The 20,124-nt window shown below is 42.0% G+C and overlaps 1 protein-coding gene across 1 annotated transcript in view; it reads right to left on the bottom strand.

Annotated features, from left to right (window-relative positions):
* Positions 1-3,947: 3,947 nt before the first annotated feature.
* Positions 3,948-20,124, bottom strand: part of ahrra (aryl-hydrocarbon receptor repressor a) — a 74,187-nt gene continuing 58,010 nt past the window's right edge. Inside the window, exons 5-9 of the mRNA XM_028005328.1 lie at positions 15,191-15,280; positions 9,779-9,923; positions 9,558-9,691; positions 8,409-8,611; positions 3,948-5,337 (exon numbers count right to left, since the gene is read on the bottom strand). Of these exons, the coding sequence (XP_027861129.1) occupies positions 4,224-5,337; positions 8,409-8,611; positions 9,558-9,691; positions 9,779-9,923; positions 15,191-15,280 (1,686 nt within the window). The 3' untranslated portion in view covers positions 3,948-4,223. The remainder of the gene's footprint in view (positions 5,338-8,408; positions 8,612-9,557; positions 9,692-9,778; positions 9,924-15,190; positions 15,281-20,124) is intronic.

The following is a 20,124-nucleotide window of genomic DNA, read 5'->3' as shown; positions in this document are numbered from 1 at the left end:
AAACTGCACTTGGTAAAATGTTTGAAAAATTCAGAGGCCGTTAAGGAGACAAAGATGTTTAGCGAGCAATAAAATGCGGTTACTGTGACAGACTGATTTAATGCTGCTCAAAACTATTTATTTATTTTGTTTGGTGTAAAAATAACATAAAATAATTTTTGATTAATGCTACAAAAGGCTTTAAAAAAATTTTTTTTTAAAGTCCATCTGTACAAACTTACTGAAGGTGTGACTGTAGATTCAAGTCATTAGATGAAACATTGCACGATGTTCGTTTCAAGAGACAAGACTTTAGTGATGCTTTTTAGGGAAACTGTGAGTCAGATTCTTGTTTTCAAAAATCACACTATTAGCTCAAAAACATCATTGCAGAACAATTAAATCTACTGACCAATGATTTGGGTTTAAATGTGGCTGCCACACTTTTTCCTATCTCGCCAAGTATGTTAACATTAAAAAAGAAAAACATACGACAGATCAAAACGTGGACTTTTTTTTTGTGAAGCAACAAATCCTCGTGTGTGTTTTGAAGTATTTATGCCACTTTTGCTGCACTCCTCATCCTGAATACGGTGTGTATGCCGGGGTCAGACGTGTGGAGGTTACGGTGTTGCGCTGTCATGATTGGGTGTGTTACTCGTCCTTGACGTCATGCTTCTGGCAATGACCCCTCTGGCTTTTATCAAGTCCAAAGTCAGATAAAGTTCTTCCCGAAATCGTTAGAACACGCCATGCTTCCTTCTTTTGACAAACTTTATGGAGATGCTGATTTTATTTTGCAGGACTTGGCACTCTTTGGCGCATACACAGACACACCCCTACACGCGCGCACACACACCTACAGTGATAAAAAAGGCCAGTTTATTGACCTGTTTATCACTGTATTTGATTGGCCCGAACATTGGCCTGATCTAAGCTCCAGAAAAATCTATGGAAATATGTCAGTGTTATGATCCTCGGGTCAGTTCATTTATTTTTGCCCTTTGTGCTTTTGTTCACTTTGATTAATGTTAATTTCTCTGGGTCCCAGTTCAGCTTCCTGTTTATCATTCACTTTCCCTGAGCCTGTTAGTCTTCTCCCCTTCATAGCAGCTACCTGATTCTCCCTGCCTGCATTCTGCCTCATTATGGGTATTACATAAAATAATAATCGTTTTAGAGCTATACATCATGCTATAATGTTATTCCCTCATCTAAAACATACCTGGAGTGTTGGTTTGATTCTTTCTGTTTAATGCCTGAAATTCTTGACTCTCCATGGCAGCCATTCAGTGCCCAAACGCTAGGCTCTCACAAAGCTCCGCCTCTTTCCACAAAGATCCTCCTTGGAGCTTCAGTCCATGGCCTGAAGCTTCCCCACTCTGCTCCATCAGACTAGCCAGCAGCAATTAGCAAACACCTGGTGGAGCTGAGCTATAAAATCTGTGAAACACCGGTAAAAATGGTGTTAAATGTGCGATGACTTTCTGAAGGTGGAAGAGCAGGTGCTTCTTAAAGAGACAGAGGACAATTTCAAATTGTGAAGTCAAATTTCTATATGTCTGGTATATGGAACATTTTTATAGCTGCTGAAGGTAACATAGTTGATTGATTGTGCTATAAAATGGCAATGTGTGTCTGGGAAATACATAATACCACCCTTTTAAAACATCTGTTCTGTCAATGGTTTTGATAACTTTTTGCTGCCTTTATGGCAGTCATGCCTCAAGTGATTTTCAGACAAAAATTCAACAACCAGACACTTTATATGTAAAGAAAATCTTTAATATTTAAGTCCCATTTGCAAAAACACATAAAAACATTGGAAGACACTGCATATATATATCTATATATATTTATTTATATATAGATATATATATAGATATATCTGTATATCTATATTTATATCTGTATATATATTCCATGTTCGCTACCTTGCAGCTACCTCCTCCATGAGATAAGCCTCTTTTTTTTGACAATTATCAAAAAGATAAAGAAAAAAACATTTTGTTTCTTTACGTTAATAAAACAGGGAGAGCCTTCAAATTTAGACCTCTTTTTTTTAAATTATACACTTACCATTTACAAATAAATACAAATCATGAAACATTTATTGACATGAGCAGGCATACACACACACACACACACACGCCCACGCGCACACACAAAAAAGAAAAAAAGGACAAATCCACGACAGTGACACTGTGTACAGTTGTGCGTGACGACTCAAAACACGTGTCTGGGTAGGCTGAACTTCAACTGAACTATTTCCCAGTAGTGCAATTCAGAAGCTACGACGGTAGCTTCACAGAACTGAGACTCAGATCGGATTAGTCTTGAATGACTTTGTGCAACAATAACAACAACAACAACAAAAAATAGTAATAATAATAATAAAAAAAAATGCTGACGTGAACACAAAAGCCAGACGCATTGGGACAGAGTAGACAAGGAAAGCTAACGTTTCTCCCAATGACAATGTGTCAGATCCGCAGTGAGATGTGAGCTGGTGAAATGAAAATAAAGCACAGAATCATCTAGATACACTTTTTAATGTGCTCGATAAACGGGGGCGATGGAAATCCGTCACGTTTGTCTCGACTGGCTGCTTCAGTCGGACTGGTGCGGAAAACGTCCCGATGTGCTTGCGTCGCGTTTAGGCTTTGAGCACACAGAGACCGATTTCACTCCCTTCACTGCTTACAAAATGAGCTCAGAGGCGTGGGGCAAACGCGGGGCGACGCATCAAACCGCGCCCTGCTGATGAAAACACACCGCAGAGACGTGGATGAGGCTCTGTGCTCTTCTGCTTGCTGGGTCCGACCCAACAAGTATTGTTGAACAAGATGCAGAACGCTCTTTGGCCTTGCTGTTAGTTGAACGTGTTTTGGTGATTACCCTGCACATGGACTGTGCTCTGCTGGTATATAGTTTGTAAAACAATCTCAAGATAAAATAGTCTGTAGTGCTACATTTAATAAACTTTATGCTAAAGCGTTGGGATATAAATGCTTTTTTTCTAAAAATGAAAAAAGTGAAATAATCGGGTCCATCGACACACAAAACGTTTGTCGTTTGGCGGATTTTAAATGAGATCCACTGAGGTTCATTACATAAGCAATAAAAGACGAGCAAAGATGATTGGATGTCACACGAGTGTATTATCTTGAACGATGACATCTGTTTATTTTTGTTTTATTACCATAGGTAAGAATTTTCAAGTTTCTGCAATGCTTGACTTCTGATCACATAGCGCCTTGCAGGTATTTATGCCCGGTGGACGTTTTAGCATTTTGTCAGGTTTTATAATTTATGTCATGCGTGACTTCTCGCACCTGAGCGACGAATCTACGTAGCTCTTCCAGAGTTGCCGCGCAGACAAAAAAAATTACATAGCAATAAATCATTTAGAAGTTTGTGGTCGATAATTTTTAAATCTGCTAGGGGTATTAATACTTTTAATACATGTCTGCTGCTGCTGCTGCAAAAAAAATCTAAAATAAACTGATATGCCATAATTTATACACATTGATGGAAAATGTTGAGTACGAAGAGAAACACGAGGGCACAAACTGGTGAGATTGTCTCAGTGAAAAGCCAAATATATCTGGCGTTCTGTTGCATAAGAAAAGCCTTTCGAGTTTTTTTTTTTTTGTCCCATCTAAAATTTGTTTTAAAATCCTTGAAAGCGACTGCATTACGTGAGACATCAAAATAATATTCAAAAATGACTTCAAAGTGCATTATCCTAAGCGTCAATTTCAATGAAAGTGTTAGCGGATGTAAGTTTTCTCCTGCGTAAGAAAGTTTAGAAAAATAAAACGGATCCCCGCAAAATCCAGGCGTAACAATACAAAAACTAAAGGATTTTTTTTTTTTTCTTGGACATTTTGCTCACTCTCACTGAATCCAAAAGTGCTAAAAACAAAAATCTGTACCTTTTTTTTTTCTTCTTTTTTTTTTTTTTTAAGTAACATCTTCTGAAAGTCAAATTATTGATTGTCAAAACATTGATTTTTTTTTTTTTTAACCTGAGACCTCTTCATTAAGCGTCAGAAAAATGACATCGTGGGAGTCGCGGTGACCATTCCTCTGTAATGCTAGCACGCGTGTACGTGAAACGCTAAAGGGGAAAACAAGGTAATACGTACTGATTTGTTCGTGTGTGTGTGTAATTGTGCTTGTGAAGGGGGTTGTGTGTGGGTGGAGATCTGCTGATGTGTTCACGTGTGGCTGTCGTCCCCTCACTGCATGTAAATGTAGGGACTGGACTTGTGGTGGCCCGTGGTCATCACACATGGCATAACGTTCCTCGAGCCGCCCATCATGGACTGGTTCACGTCATGGCCGTTCTCAGACCAGGGCGGGGAGTCCATCGGCTCCCGCTTGATCGAGTGGATCAAGCCGTGACCTTTGAACTCGTAGGCGCCGTGCTTGTTGTAGTCCAGGTGCATGTACGCCTTTTGAGGGTAGACGTTTGGCTCCATGAGGCTGACCGGCTGGTTGCCGCATAGAGAGTCCGAGTGAGAGAGTCTCTGGGGGCTGAACTGGTTGGAGTCGCCGTTACTGACCAAGTCTTTGTCGCACTTCAACAGACGAGCGCCGCTGTTGACCGCGTAGCCGGGGTAGGCGGCGTTGTTGTACGTGGGGCTGATTCCTGCTTTCCCTCGTTGGCACGGGGAGTACTGCGGGTCGTAGTAGTCCGTTTCCGATTTAAGCTGCAGACCAGTGCTTGGGTCGTACGCCCCGTTCCCGTAGTGACGGTCGATGGTGGCCTGGTTGCGGCAGGCCCAGGTTTGACCGTACGTCTCGCATCCGTTCTCCGAGTCGGAGTCGTGCTCTATCTTGATGGGCGGCATCTCGGACATCATGTGGCCTTCGTAGCACTCCCCAAAGTCGTTTTCGCTCTTCACCAGGTCTACGCAGTAGGCGTCCGCGTCCGACGACCCGTACAGCTTCGACACGTACACGTCCGCGCCCCTGCCGCCGTGGCAGCTCGGCGAGAGGAGGTAGGGCTTCCCGTACTGGCCAGTCCTGTTCAAGCGGTTGGATGGGATGTAGCTGACTCCCTGGGCGGCTCTGACAGGCCCCGCCCGCTGCCGCATGGGCCACCCTCCGCCCAGGCCTGCGGCCGCACCTTTGTGGTCAGCCACGGAGGACTTGCAGAAGTTGAGGGGTTCCTCCTGGCCATAGAAGCTGTCGGAGCTGCACTTGAGGTTGTCTTTGCAAAGAGGGGACCAGAGGGCATGGTGACTTCGCTGTGTAGTGCCCGGATGGGGACAAGTGAATAGAAGAGGGTCTGTCATGTCACCCATTCCTCCACCGATGGAATGCCTCCTTAGGTGCTCCCCGCTCTCTCTACGGAGACGAAAACAGAGGCAACATTTATTCACATAGAAATTCAGTTTGAATTTTTGTCCTTTCTTTCTTGAAGGAGTAATTAACAACATCCAATTAGCAAACTGATGTAGTACCGGCTGTCACGGTACGGATATGCTCTCAGGAGCATACTTGTGACCCCAGTCTCATCTTTCACTGAACTGCAAAGTCAGAGGAAGAGGAAAGAGCTTTTACGTCATGCTAAAAATGACTCTGCACATTTCACACATGAACGACAGGGAGGAACCTGCTGGGCCTTCAGGGCGAGAATTGTAACATTGTTAGTTTTATTGATCCAAGAAGGCGTTTGAATTTTAATGGAAATGGTGGTCACCAAGCTACAGGGTGGAGATTTTTCTGGTAGATTAAAAATGATGTATTTCCCTTAACTGGTGGAAACAAACTTGCCTTCACTCGTCACGCGTGACGGAACGAAGGGCGTTGCACATTTTGAGATTGTTTTACGATGACTTTCATCTGCTTTGAGATTTTTTTTTTTCCCTGCAAGAGTTTTGAAGGAAGCGAAGTGTTTTATCAATGTGCAGATATTTTCGTTAGACGTCTAACAGTAAAGATGTTTTACTACTTTATCCAAAAGAGCACAATTGTGTTACCATCTGTGTTTAGCATTGTAAAAATGGAACCAAACACGTTAATAGAAACAGCCATTGATGTCAAAGATGTGGTCAACAGCTGGTTGAGTTTGGCGAAATGTAATTGACTTTCATCATCTCTGTTGGACAAATGGGCTACAAAGTTTTCAATTGAGTTTTCTGGGCCAAATAAACTTTTAAAAAGCAACACAAAACATATCTGATTGAAGGTTTTTTGTGAGAGATACGTTTTGTTGTTCCATTTTTGGCTGTTAAAGAACAAAGCACATATTATGCACACAGCTCGACAATCCTTTTAATGAACAACAGCCAGAGCTCACTTTCAAAAACCTCAATTTCAAATAACTCAGTGGAGTCGACAGATTGTTTGGCAAGTGTTGCTTCAAAAATATTGCCACTCTACTCGTGTGGCTACGTTGGGATTGCCCTATTTTCTTCCTTTCTACTCAGAGATGAGTCAAAAAATAAATATCTCGGCTTGATTCACTGTGGTGGTCATGAGAATAATTCCATATGTGACTCATGTTTTCTGGGATGTGTCCCATCCCAGGAAGTAACAACAGCGTTTACACGCACGACCCGAAGATCTCTAGGTTTGTTGGCAGCGCTCAGCAAACACTCACAGTGGGAGTGGCGTTTCTAGCACAGGTCGCCAGTCTGTCAACATCTGCGTTTCCATTCACCGTGTAATGGCGCAAATTCGAATTGCAAAAATAAATTCGCTCAAAGGAAATGCAGCAATTTTTTTTTTTTTTTTTAAATCGTTTTTCGGTAAAACGTTTTTGGGGCCAGCATGAGGTGGCTTTTTGACCGTATCAAAATGTGATCAACAACCAGATTTTGCTCCTGGTGGAAATGACAAAGAAGGCGACAGGAAGTGGTAGGAGGATGATGGCACTGCGTGTTTTTAAATGAATTATCTCGTGAACAAACTTCCTCACCTGTGATTTTAACAGCATTTTTTATGTATTTCGAAAATGTGGGGGTTTTTTTTCCGACATTAGCAGGCGACTGCTGGAGCGGATAGCCCAACTAATTAACTGCTGTTAGCTAATATCAGATCGTCAGACAGAGTGACTAAAAAAGGTGTAATACTTTGCGCTGTATTCCTAAATTTATTGAGTGTTTCACTTTTTTTTCCTCTAGTTTTTGTCTGAGAATCAAAATAATAAATAAATGTGGACAATATTCCAACTGTAATAATCAGTGGGCTATATCACGTAAAAAACATTTGTTGCTTTCTGTTTTTAACCCCTTAACTGGCGGTATCCCATCCATGGGACAAATCTAGTTTGTTTGAATACGCTGCCTTTTTCGCCGTCAGTTAAGGAGTTGATGAATTAAATTAGATGATTTGTTTTATATTACTATAAAGCGGCTTTGGTTTAACTTCATTTTAACCTGTAACAACACGATAATCTCAAACAGATGCACGCCTATCCAACAGTGCCAAACGAGTTGTCGAAGATCTTAAAACAGGATTTCATTTCTTTCAGCAAGTGATCCATGAAGACACATGGACAGTGCCGCATTGCGAAGCCGTTCCCACATGTTTGTTGATGTGCCGTTTGAGTTCCTTTTTTCTTTTCTTTCTGTTTTTTAAATTCTCCCCCCTCCTCTCCCCCATAAATCACAAACACTTGCGTGAAATGTTTGTGGTTCAGAGCACCGTTTCATGTGTTACATTCAACCAGAGATGTAAAATTCTGCAAATATGTTGCTGTTTTTGTGATGTACTTATAAAAACAGATCTAATTCTGGCAGCCTCTGTAATTTACGGTGCCTCCCTGGAGGGAGTTTGGTTGGAGACCTCACACTGGAAGAGACTAATCTAAGCCATATACGGTTTTTTTATGCCTTTGTTAAGTCATGAATCACTTAAGTGGTACCTATTTGACTTCACAAAATAAAGTAAGTACCTTGGTGAAGAAAACTCAAAGGTCTCAACTAGAGTTAGCCAAAAGCAGCGTGGGAGACTCCATGTTGAACATGGACGAAAGTTCTTTGGTCTGATGAAAGAGCAAAACTGAGTGTTCTGGCCATCAAACACACCATCTTCTCTGTGGGGTATGGTGGTGGGGATCCTTTTTTTTTAAGAGGTATGGATTAAAGTTGCAGGAAAGATGCAAACCTTAAATCAAACCACATTCATGTGTTTTAGGCTTAAAATTAAAGCCACTATCTGCTTTTTGCGAATTTTGTGCTTTTCGTATTTTGCAAGTATATAGATTTTTTGCTTTCTAGTTGTACAAATGCACACTTCAAATGACTTGCAGCTGTAATTTTAGTTCAATTTGTACCTGAATTTGCCACTGCTTAAACACTTTGTCAGCAATTTGAATCAGGACCAGGTACATTTGCCTTTTCAACCGTTTAAAGTTTCAGATCCTTCTAATCATTCAAAGTGAACGGTCCTGTAGTGTCATTTTCTCTTACCCATGCTCCATCGGAGAGACAATCCCCCCACCTTTGTTCTTTCCACGCATTAAAATATTTTTCACTTTCATCTCGGTGATGGAGGGCAGTAAGAGGGGCACGGCGATGCAGAACAGACCCAGCTGGGCAGGAACCAGCGTCCCAGAGGGCGACTTCTTCTTCTGCCCGTGGAGGAACTTTAACCGACCCTGAAACTGCATCGTCTGAAATGAAACAGAAACAAATGATAACTGATTCAAATTAAATATATGTTCACGTATTTATACAAATTTCATACGTAGTTCAATGTTAGCTCTTGATAAGTTTTTGTTTTTTTGATTTTCGGTACACTACGTGGCACAATCTAAATTCAATCTTATGTCAAATGACTCAGCGACAAAGTGCTGGTATTTTTATGCTCTAATCTTGATGAGAGCTTCTGCAGGCTGCAAGAGTGGGCACAATTCACTTTATCTTTTATCAGCCTACGCTAAACCACGTCATCATTCAAAATGACAAAAGTATCATTCTACTGCATTATTTTCCAAAGAACACAGTGGAAGACTCAACAATTGCATTCAACAGCTCTGTAAATTTAGCTAATTTGCCCAGACGTTGCTAACGCATTTAGCATGTAGGCTAAAAAGGGCAGATTAGCTAATTCACCATCTTCATTTAGCTTGTTAGCAACAAATATTTGTCACTTTAATTTTGTTTTGCAACACAACTGAAAAAGATTATTATATTACAATTGTTTGTGTCATGTTTGTAACTTTTTTGAGCAGGGACTATGTTATCAACATTTAGTAAAGTTCAGTAGAGTAGGAGGCAGAAGACGGTCATGTGGAGCTTCTGGTTTGGCAGAACATGGCAACCACACAAGACACTGTAGATGTCATTTTGCTAACTCTAACAGGATTGTTCAAACTTGTACTCTTTTTATTCCCCTACTCTTGACCGCGATTATTTCCCTCTGCGGGCCTCAAAACCGTCACAAGAAGTGGTGTAAAGTGTGGCCTAAACCCAATTAATGCTAGAGAAATAACCGTAAAAGTTGAAATTGTGCAATAAAATTGGTCGTACGAAGGCATTAATTTCAATTTCAGATTAACTTGTGTCTTCTATTTTTGGTCCACGTGGAGTTTGCTTTGGCCGGTTCAGAGCACTCACCAAAAATCCAGACGTGCTGTCCAAGAGACAGCGGACTCTGGCTATGAAACATCTGTTGAGAAAGCAGGAGAGCTCTGGGGGAATTTCCCCTGCTTCTGGAGAGTTGAACATGCTGCTCACGACAAAGTCTTCACCTGTAATACGATGGTGAGAGAATATGGATATGAGAAGCAATTTATGTGGGGGAAAAACAAACAAACAAACTTGTGAGCAGTACGCACTTGTTCCCGCCGCTAACTGGCTATCTGGCTCCCCAGACATCGCCTGATGTTGTGGGGGACACATGGCCCAGTGGAGCTGGCGTCTGAACTCCTGGCGGTCGTCTATGTGGATGTAGTCGAAGACGTTTTGGTGCATCACGTCAGTCTGCGGGGAAAGGTTTCGGTCAGACAGAGGGTTTCACTAACACGTGTGCCTAGCTTTAGAGAAAGTAAGTCTTCTCTAGTCATTTCATCTCAGAAAAGCTTTAGCATTGTGTTATAAAGAAAGAAACACTTTCTATTGGCGATCTGTAGCCTCTTTAAGATCCAACATAAACCCCCCCAAAAAACCTATTATGGATTGCTTTGTCTAGTTGCCCCATTTCAAGATGATGCGCCCAGACCCTGTTAGCTTTCAGCTCATTTAGCACATTAGCAGAACAAAAAGGGCGTGGTTTAAAGCACACAGCATTCATCCAATCAGAGGGATTTCCAGAAATCCGACTAAGCTCTGAGTGACGAACCTCTTGGTGGATGCTTAAATGCATTTAGTGTTTCAATCAGAAGACAAACCTGTACGTTTTCCTCATCCGGTTATCATCCGCTTCAGATTTTGCCAGTCGATATATATTTCTTAGGTCAAGTGGAAGATGACAGATCATCTGGTGGCTCTGTTCTGCTAACACTGAACTTTCTACAACATTGTCACGCTCGTTCTGCAGTGACGTTCACAGCAATTATGGGTTTATTATAAACTGCCAAGATGGATCAGGGTTTGATATTGATTGGCGGATTTTAACCTCCCAGTCTTTCAGCTGATTGCGAGACATGCAGAACACGCTTTGATCACAAGTACATAAATGGTCTGAACTGTGAATTTGAAAAGGGTTGAAATGTGACGGCTGAACAGAAACAAACGCTCTTGTGTGGTCTTCTGTGGTAGGTATTTATAATTTGTGGTCCAAATAAGGATGTGAGATAATTGATTGGACCATACAGGTTTGCTTGCATCCAATGAAGGAGACGTTATGGTTCAGTAATGATAGAACTGTGTCAGTGTACACAGTGCAGCTCAGTTTGTTGTTTAAGGAGCCGTAGGCTACGTTCACTCATGAGGTGTTGATGCTAAGTTAAAACTTTTTTTTGAGTGGTTGTTCATGCTACTAATTAAACTTCTGTGTGACAGTTTATGACCTCAAAACAAAATGCATGGGTTGGTGTCACAAGGCAGCGGACTGTTTACTGAAGTAATGATGGACCTCGCTGTCTATGGATTCGTTTTAAAGTTATTCAGAGCCGACAGTATTGTCATAAGAAGGAAGCTAATAAAAAGAAATTACAACTAATAGCAATGGCCTTTAGTGGAGCATTGACTACAACTTCTGTAGGGAAGTCTGTTTGGATGCACAGTCGGAGCGAAGAGTGGCGGGACTGTGATGTGATGCGCTTCAGTGACACAGACGTCTTTCATAAGTTCATGATCGCAATTTTCAGCCGTTGTTTACATTCAGATTCATCACATCTGGCTTTGGCAGAATTATGATGCATGCCTCACATCAGCGACATAAAAGCCGGACGAAACACGACATGACCATTCATTCTGCAGACGCCTTGGAAACTATCGGATGCATATCGGAAGTAGTACCATATGTGGAAGAGGCAGAGATCAGATTTTGTTTTTGCAGGGCGCTGAAAAGATTGGAATTGGACCGTTCAGACTGGTGAAAAAAGTTGTATATGGATCCCAACCATTAATCCTTTCATTTTCTGTACACCCTTGGCCCTAGTGGGGTCAGCAGGGGTGCCTCTCTCCAGCGAATGTTTCGGGCGAGAGGCGGGGTACACCCTGGACAGGCTGTCAGTCTGTTGCAGTATATGGATCCCAAATGGGCATTAAAAAGTGGATTTTTAATGAACATTTTAATAAAATATTTAGCTGCTTTGTGAACGTAGCCAAAGTCATAGAGCTACAGTCCAACAAAGGGTGTGTTAGCATCGGGACGGGAACATGTAGGTGGAAGAAGGTGGTCAGGGTGGATAAATCATCTGGGTATCCAGGTGCGACACCAGCGCCGTAATGAGGGAAAAAGGCAAGTGGCAAAGGTCGTGAGATACTTTGGACAGTACGATGCTGGAAAACCTTCAGTGCTGCTATTCACGTTAATGTTGCCCTGCTCCATATACCTAAGCACTTTTGCAGACCATGTAAGGTATAATCTGATGACTGTGGGCTCTTCCAGCAGCATAATGACTTCTACCGCAAAGGAGAAGTGGTTGAGGAATTGTTTGAGGAGCACAAGAATGATGGCCCCATGTTTTCCCAGATCTTAAGACAGTCTACGATCTGTGGGATGAGGGAGTAAGCAAGTCCAACGCCTGGAGGCCGCACCTCACGACACGTAAAAGGTGTGCTGCTCCAATCTTGGTGCCACCCACCACAGCACAACCTTAGACGGCTGATGGAGTCCATGCCTCAACATGTCTGCGGAACCAACATGCTAATAGGCAGATCGTTAACGTTATGCCAGATCAATATACATCCCTTTAAACACACACAGAGTCACACACACACACACAAGTCAGGAGGATTTAGTCAGTGCAGCAAACAGCCGAAGGGCAGCTGCACGAGCAGAGAGGGCAGCTGTGTTTGTCAAACATTGCGTGACACCGGCTCCCGAGCAGCGGTCCGACTAAGCCAGCCCTCCCCATCCCCGTCCGCTCTCACACACACGCACACACCCCCACAGCCCGAGCCGGGACTCCATCCCGCTTTCATCAGGCCTCTCCCCTCTCTCTTTTCCAGCAATAACTTTTGCTTTCTGTCATTCCCTGACAGATTCCTCGCAGTAACGTTCAACCTTCTCCTCTTCCCTTCTCTCCCTCGACCCCCGCCTTCTCTCAAGAATTTCCATGCCGGTGGCACGCGAGGGTTTTTGATCGCCTGCCTCTGAAAACACAATCTGTTCCCACCGTCTTCGTAAAGCACTTGGCCCCGCGGACTGCGGTTCCCTACTGGCGTTCGGGCGCACAGACGGATCGACTGGCTATTGTTTTTGTGTCTAGTAAAGAAACATGCAGAGAGGGAAAGAGTGGGGGAAAAAAAGAAGAAGGGGAGAGTAAGTGATGTTTTAACTGACCTTCAAAGGCTAAATGCTCCAGCGACAAATTGGATCAAAGACCAGTGAATGTTTTCTGCCTCTCTCTGGGGCTTTTGTTGTGGTGCCACTCAGTGGAGCCTTCTCTTTTCTTTGTTTTTTCTGTGGTATATTAATAAATGTCCTCTCACTACAGTTATGGGCCCAAACTGGTCCAATGTGTTTGTTTGAGGCCTTGTCAAGGAAAGTATGTGCATATATGTGTGTGTGTGTGTTTGGGGGGGAGGGGAGTGTCTCATTTTCAAGTCCTAAATGTGGGGAAATAGAACCTTTTGATCACCAACAAATACTCATGAATGTGGTTTGCGTGCCGCGATGTTACGACTCTCCGTCATGTCCTTGCGTGTCAATACCTTGTCTCTTTCTCTTCAGCACGCATTTTTGCATTTCTCTAATGAAAAATACCCATGTGGAACGGCTACATTGGGCGGGTGAACTGTCACACCACCGCGACCGCAGCGCCAAAACAAAGAGCCATATGTACGTGGCGGGAGTTTTGCGGGAATTTAACAATTTTAATGTTAAATTCCCAATCCATCTGCATGGCAGGTGGCAGTATGTCTTGTCAGCCGTCACGGTTTGTAAAGGTTTAAAGCAGAAATCTTTGGAAATTATCTAATTGTTTGATCTAAAACGAGACCAGCAGCAATTCCTTCTGCTGCTAACGTATAATAATACGACATGGGATGTTACAGTCTGTAATGTTAGCTGTAGCATTTGACATCATTTACATTTAACACATAGACTTAAGCAAAATGTAAATTAAACACCCGCAAAACTTAAAAGTGCGTTTTGAGAGAAATAATATGTTTTCATTCAGTTTTTAATGGAGTAACGAAATAAATGAATAAATATGAATAATCGGTTGGACGAACGCCGAACTCCTGTGTGAAAACTGGTACAACTCTGAAGATTTGATATTTTAATTCTCTCCAAACTACAATATCGTCACCTCAATAAATTAATGGCATAAATGGTTTTTTTTGTTGTTTTTTTCCCCAAAAGTTTATTTATGTACAAATATCACTTTTGGCAAAAAACAAAAAAAAAAACCCAAAAAACGTATTCCATTATTTTAAGAAGGTCTCAATATTGAGATCACTTTAGTTTTGCCACACAAGCTGCGTCTGGCAGTGGAATCCGAATTCAAGAACTACAGAATAGTTAAAATGATTCTCGGAATTTGATTTTGTCCTGAAATGGGTGTGAAAACAATGCAGCGTTGTCCTTCATGGGAGCACTTTACATTTAGCGCTACTGTTCGGACCGCTTTACGCCTCCGCAAGATGGAAAATTTGGATAACCAAATATCATAATTCAACAACCAAATGATAAAACTGTTGATAAGAACCTGTGAGCAAAGATATTCAGAGTATCCAGTCAGAATCCAGGGTTTGACTTAGTTTCACTTCGTTTCTGACCCGTTAGTCCTTGTATAACTACATGAATGATTCTGAACTATCCTTTTTCACAATTTAACTCCGAGTAGAAATACTAAATTATTATTGGCACAAGGAATCATGCCAAATAATAAAACGAGACTTCCTAAATTTAGTATCAGTTTTTTTTACACTGTACTCTCAAAGGTTGTGGTTCCATAATGAACCCTGCACAAATTCACACAAGACTCGTAGATAAAGTGTCTCGGACTGCAGTGGTTTACATGTCGACTGCCTGCGGACAAAAGAGAGATTTCAACACCGAAAAGCGATTTATTTATCGTTTTAGAGGATGGTGGTGTTAGCATGTCGGAATAGGATAGCTAGTGTTGATATCATTTAAATTGGATGACGGGGTGCTGGCACCAGGAAGGGAGAATGTTAAATTGTCGGGCGATTCACGTGGAGACATCCAAAGAGTGTGTGTTAGGGTGGAAGAAAGGCCTTCTGGCACATACCGACGGTGAAAACACACCAGAATATTTCTACATGGTTGATTTTCATTTGTTTGATCAAAAATTGTGTTCAGTCTGTGTTTTTTTTATCAGAAAACTCTCTGTTACCTCAATGTTTTTTTTTGTCCCATATTCCCATAAAACACATAATCCCAAGCCATAGGTAGTTCTTTCCATTATTAGCATTGAGCACTTGATGCACTTAATCCTTTCCCACACACCTGGCAGCTTCGTTGTTTTGAATATGGATTTGTCTCATCTCAATTTCCACAACCCACGTGTGACGAAAACCTCGGCCACTGTTGTGAATGTGAACATCTACTCTAATTTGAAGCATATGACTTTTGCATTAAGTGTATTTAAATACGAAGACTTTCAACTCACCTGATGGAAACCCAAGTAGTCCACAATGGTTGAGGAAGCATAAAAAACCATGCCGTCACTGCTCACCACCAAGGCAAAGCCTGTTAGAGACTACACACACACACACACACACACACACACACACACACACACACAAATTGTAATTCATGCAGTAAATAAACATAAGAGCAATAAGTACATTTATTTCTCTCAGCTCGACATACTGAGCACAAAAAGCTGAACTAAACAACAACTAAAGTACAAAAGTGTTTCTTTGAAGCAAGATGCTAAATGTAGCACAAATTCACTTGACAAACCTTTTCTTTTCATGAATGTATGAAAGTCGTCATAAGAGTCAGTAAAAATGGAACAAATGTACGGAGTTCCAGATGTGCCAAAACATAATAAATGACAAATAATTAGTCATGCTGGCCATAATGGAAAAGAAATCTGCAATCGTCTAGATACGTCAATAATAATAATAACAATAAAAATCCTTTCTAGTTCTTAGAATAAAAGGACAATGTTCATTTTACTCAACCATAAACTATAAAGAATTAAAATAAGAGAAATTAATCATTTTAAGTGGTTTCTTAAATTTTTATATATAATGTCCTATTTTACATGACTTTTGACACTGTAGGACATGCATACCATACAATGACAGCAATAGTGGAAATTAAACACAGAAGGTCAGGTTGAAGAGTAGGCTAAAGAAACCCATGTTGTTTCTTCAGTAGTTTTTCTTCGGGAAAAATAAAGTCGTTTCTATTGACATCTAGACGTACAGTACCAGTGAAGTGATTATCCATGTGGCTGAAGCAGACACAAAACCTTTCACCTTAAAACTCAAGTGATCATTTTTGGTCTTTTGAAACAAATAAATAAATGCGAGCAAGTCTCTGAAAGGAAAGCACATTTCCTTTCTGTTGCTGTTGAAAAGTTCATCTTGGTTTGGTTTGTTTGAGCAGCCAGATGAAACGCTGATCAAATAGGAACGCCGCATATAAACAACGTGGCGGCTTCAGTCAAATGTGCCTAGACGGGCGGATGGAGGGGGAAGCAAAAGGTACGAGGAAAAACCCAAACAGAAGAGGGGGTTGGAGGGGGAAAACAAAGACATTACAGGAAGGATATGTGGAAGTTGTCCTCTCATCTGTGCAGCTTGGATTGCGTGACAACAGCAGGACTGGCTGACTTGCGTGACTGCTGCTGCCAGAGTCTGTCACCTCTGTTTTACAGCGAGAATATGCAGGACCTTTTGGATCTATGTGTGTGTGATTGTGTGTGTGTGTGTGCGTTTTGGGAGGGAAGGGGGAGGTATTTTACATGAAGTACATCCTCATGGTCACTAAATTCACACTCACTCCCACAGTTTCCTCCCCCTTTCACAAACACCTTGCAGTGATCTGATAACCATCCACAGGGGACGCCATTCCACTGCACACACTCCGTCACAACTCGGCCTGCAAACTCGCTGAACTGATCGCTCTTCTTTCACGCCGTGGAGCTCATGATGCACTGAGAGGCGAACTGTGAAAGCCGTAACCTAGAAAAATGTCCGGACTACGGCATCGCAATTAAAGAAGATCGTCTTTGATTGCGGGATGAGCGCGACGAGAGAGAGGAGCCAGGAGGGAGGGAGGATGGGAGATAGGTGCTCGGTCGCGTTGATGCAGACGATGTTTGACAAGTTCAACTGCTGGCACATGTCCCCCCGCTGACCCCAAACACACACACACACACACACACACACGCCGAGGCACCGACTGCTCTGGCAGCCGCTCAAAACACACGACTGCGAACGTTTTTGGAAGAACGAATAAATACTGGATGCAGCTTAACATATTTAAGATTCCTAATTTCAAGGGATTTGGAGCGCTCATAATATCCAGAAACAGAACGTCAGACTTGGGTTTAATAAGTGCGCATGAAAACAGCGACTTTCATCGTGATCCGATGCGCCCGCGGCGGAAATGTAAACATTTCTGGCGTCTGTGGGATCAAAAATTTATCTGCGCAGGTGAAAATGCTCCGATATTTCAGTCAGAAAAACCTTTTAAATGACTGAAACGACGAGTCTTTCTGCCGACGCTCATCTCCGTGATTGTTCATTCAAACAATAGTCGTCAGCCATGTGTTGTGTATATAGAGGAAAGCCATGTTGTTTTCATGAAGTCCTACAGGGGCCAAAAAGAGGTCAGCTTTTTTTCATGTCGGTCGCACGCAAGTTTATGTACTCAGAGGTGCACTTTTTTCCCATGTGTCCTCCAACTCACTGAAATCCTGCAATAAATGCAGCAATAAAACCCTGAAGGACTCTGGCAGTTTTATTTTTCTGGAACAAACAGGATCTTTTAACCTGAAAGGGCGTATTTAAGGCAATAAAAGCTAATATTTTTTCTACTGATTACTTCAATTAGCTTTACAAAAAGGCAGCGACTGGCAAATTTATCACAGACGAGCGCAACGCAGGCGTCGTTCACGTGTTTGAGCACAATACGTGGAGATTCGCTGGTTTGAGGGACACGGAATCGTGTTTGCATCTTGTTTTGCATAAAACACAAACGCCAAGAACGACCAAATATGTTCCACTTGTCCACAATTATTTGAAAACCGCAGAGCTGCAGAAGTAAGAAACCCCCCCACCCCCCCAAAACTACTGTACTAACTCTGGCAACACTACACAAAGTGCTGTTTTTATGTTTTTTCTCATCATTTCCCTCAGTTTTCTTGGATTCCGAGGCTTTTAGGTAGTGGAAACACCTGTTGCTGTCCCACGGCACAAAATATCTGCAACTACAAACAGCCCCCAAGAGAAACTAAAACCTCTAACTTCCAACATCTTAAAAGTTGTGGCGCCATGTAGGGAAAAGTGTCCAGTTTTGTTTCCTACGTCACGTAGCAAACGTCAAACAGGACCTTTTATTGTTTTCTTTCCACAGTGACTTTCTTCTTGCCTGTTTTCCATAAGAGCCAGCTTTGTACTGGTTGTCCTGTCAAGTAGGAACGGGCGACACAGACCGAGAATTTTATCACAATACTTTGTGGTGCTATTGTGCTTAATGATAAAAATAATGATAAAATAACAATGACTTCTTTTGTAGGGTAGCTTTATGGCACAGCATTCGTAGCATTGCAGACATTCCGGTTTGAAATGAACTTCTTCAGGATGTCGTTTACCTTAAAGAAGCTCGATTTATATCACTGAACCGAACACAGTAACTGCAATTGATCATATTTTCGAATTTGCCAATATTTATTGACACTCTTGTGGAACAAACAGTGGAGAAAGTCAAATAATTTTAGTGTAAATAACAGTCAGTTTAAAAAAAAAATCCATCATAAATAAAAATTTACGAAGACCAGAAGAAATTAAAATTCTTATCATGATAATAAATGTTTCGCAATAAATGATAAAAAAAAAAGACAACAAACTGTAGAGTTCAGATCGAGCCAAACCCAAGTTGAAATTCGGGCCGGTCGGGTCGGACTAAAATGATTTGCTTTACGGCCGGGCCGGGCTTCTGTGGCACATTTAGGAAGCCACCAGTACATATAACACAGAGAGAAACAAATGAGAATGAACGATTAAAAAGTTGTGTTAATCTACTTATTGTAGTCTAAATAGAGATGCAGTTAGCTTAGCCTGCTGAGGAAATACAGAAAGTAAGTTGAGTGCAGAAGTTAATCGGACTCCACTCAAGCAGCAGCGGCCTTGGGATCCTATCAATCACACAAAGAAACGGGAAGAAGCTACACCGTTTACTTAAACGGCGGACTAAAATCTAAAGTAGGAAAATTATAATTAAAAAAAAGATGTTGGATTTATTATCAGAGTTAACCAGCTGGGTTGGATCGACGCCGTGTCTGTGGGCTAGAACTGGGCCACATCTAAACTCTAACAAAATCTGTCACCTGGATCTCTTCTGCTCCCAAAGTCATCTCGGGCCTCTTGGCTGCTGCCGTTGGTAGGCCGCAGCGTTGCCACACTCTTTCGTGTTTCAAGCGACAGGCAGAGCTCTGCGAGGTGTTTAGAGCTTGGAGTATTGTTTTATAACCCAACCCAGCTTTAAACATCTCCACATGTGTCCATCTGACCTGCCTGCTGTGTTTCTTGGTCTTCACGACGCTGTTTGTTCGCTAATGTTCTCTAACAAACCTCCGTGGCCTTCCCATCTGGATTTAGACTGAGATTAAATTACACACAGGTGGCCTCTATTTACTAATCAAATGACTTTTAAAGGCAAATTTCAGATTTTTCCACTGCCGGATTTTGCACTATTTTTGTTAGCTTGTCACTTAAAAACAAAAAAAAGATGAAAAAGTGGAAAGGATTTGAATGCTTTCTCTGATGTACACTTGTACAGAATCCAGTTGCCAGAAACACTGATAAATAAGGAACTTCACCACATTTTTGTTTTTCTGTAGAGTTTTCAAGTTCTGTAATAGATTGCCGATCTAGCCTAAAAGAAGAAGAAGAAAAAAAAGTGTCTGATCTGGTTGTTTGTACTCCACTGCATAAAAACCCGGTACACAGTCATGCCATAAGGCTTCGGTCCAAGCTGAGTCACGCAACAGTAGATGGAACATCATTACGGTCAATCTAGTCTTTTGTTAACCGTTCCAGTGAGGAACCTAACACATTAACAGCATCGGGGGACGGGGCTCTGAATCCCTGCCTGCTGGAAAATGACCAACGTCATAATTTGCAGCCTCACTGAGAACCAGCAGGTCATGGAGAGTGTAATAATGATCTGATGTGTTTGCAGTTCCCATGCAGCGTGCTCCCGATCCGTTTCACCAGCAACAAGCGGTGCAGTGTGTTATCTATCGGCCTGTCCGTGTGCCTTCCCTTATGTGTGTTTGCGTTGAAGTCCTGGTGTGTCCCATTTTGTCGTCAAACGCAGTCTGCTTTGACCGTCAAGAGATCTCTCCTGCTCGCTTTCACACTC

Source organism: Xiphophorus couchianus, chromosome 21 (assembly GCF_001444195.1).
Source record: "Xiphophorus couchianus chromosome 21, X_couchianus-1.0, whole genome shotgun sequence".
Classification (NCBI taxonomy): domain Eukaryota; kingdom Metazoa; phylum Chordata; class Actinopteri; order Cyprinodontiformes; family Poeciliidae; genus Xiphophorus; species Xiphophorus couchianus.
Note: the sequence above shows the minus strand (reverse complement) of the source record. Positions and strands in the feature narration are given on the sequence as shown.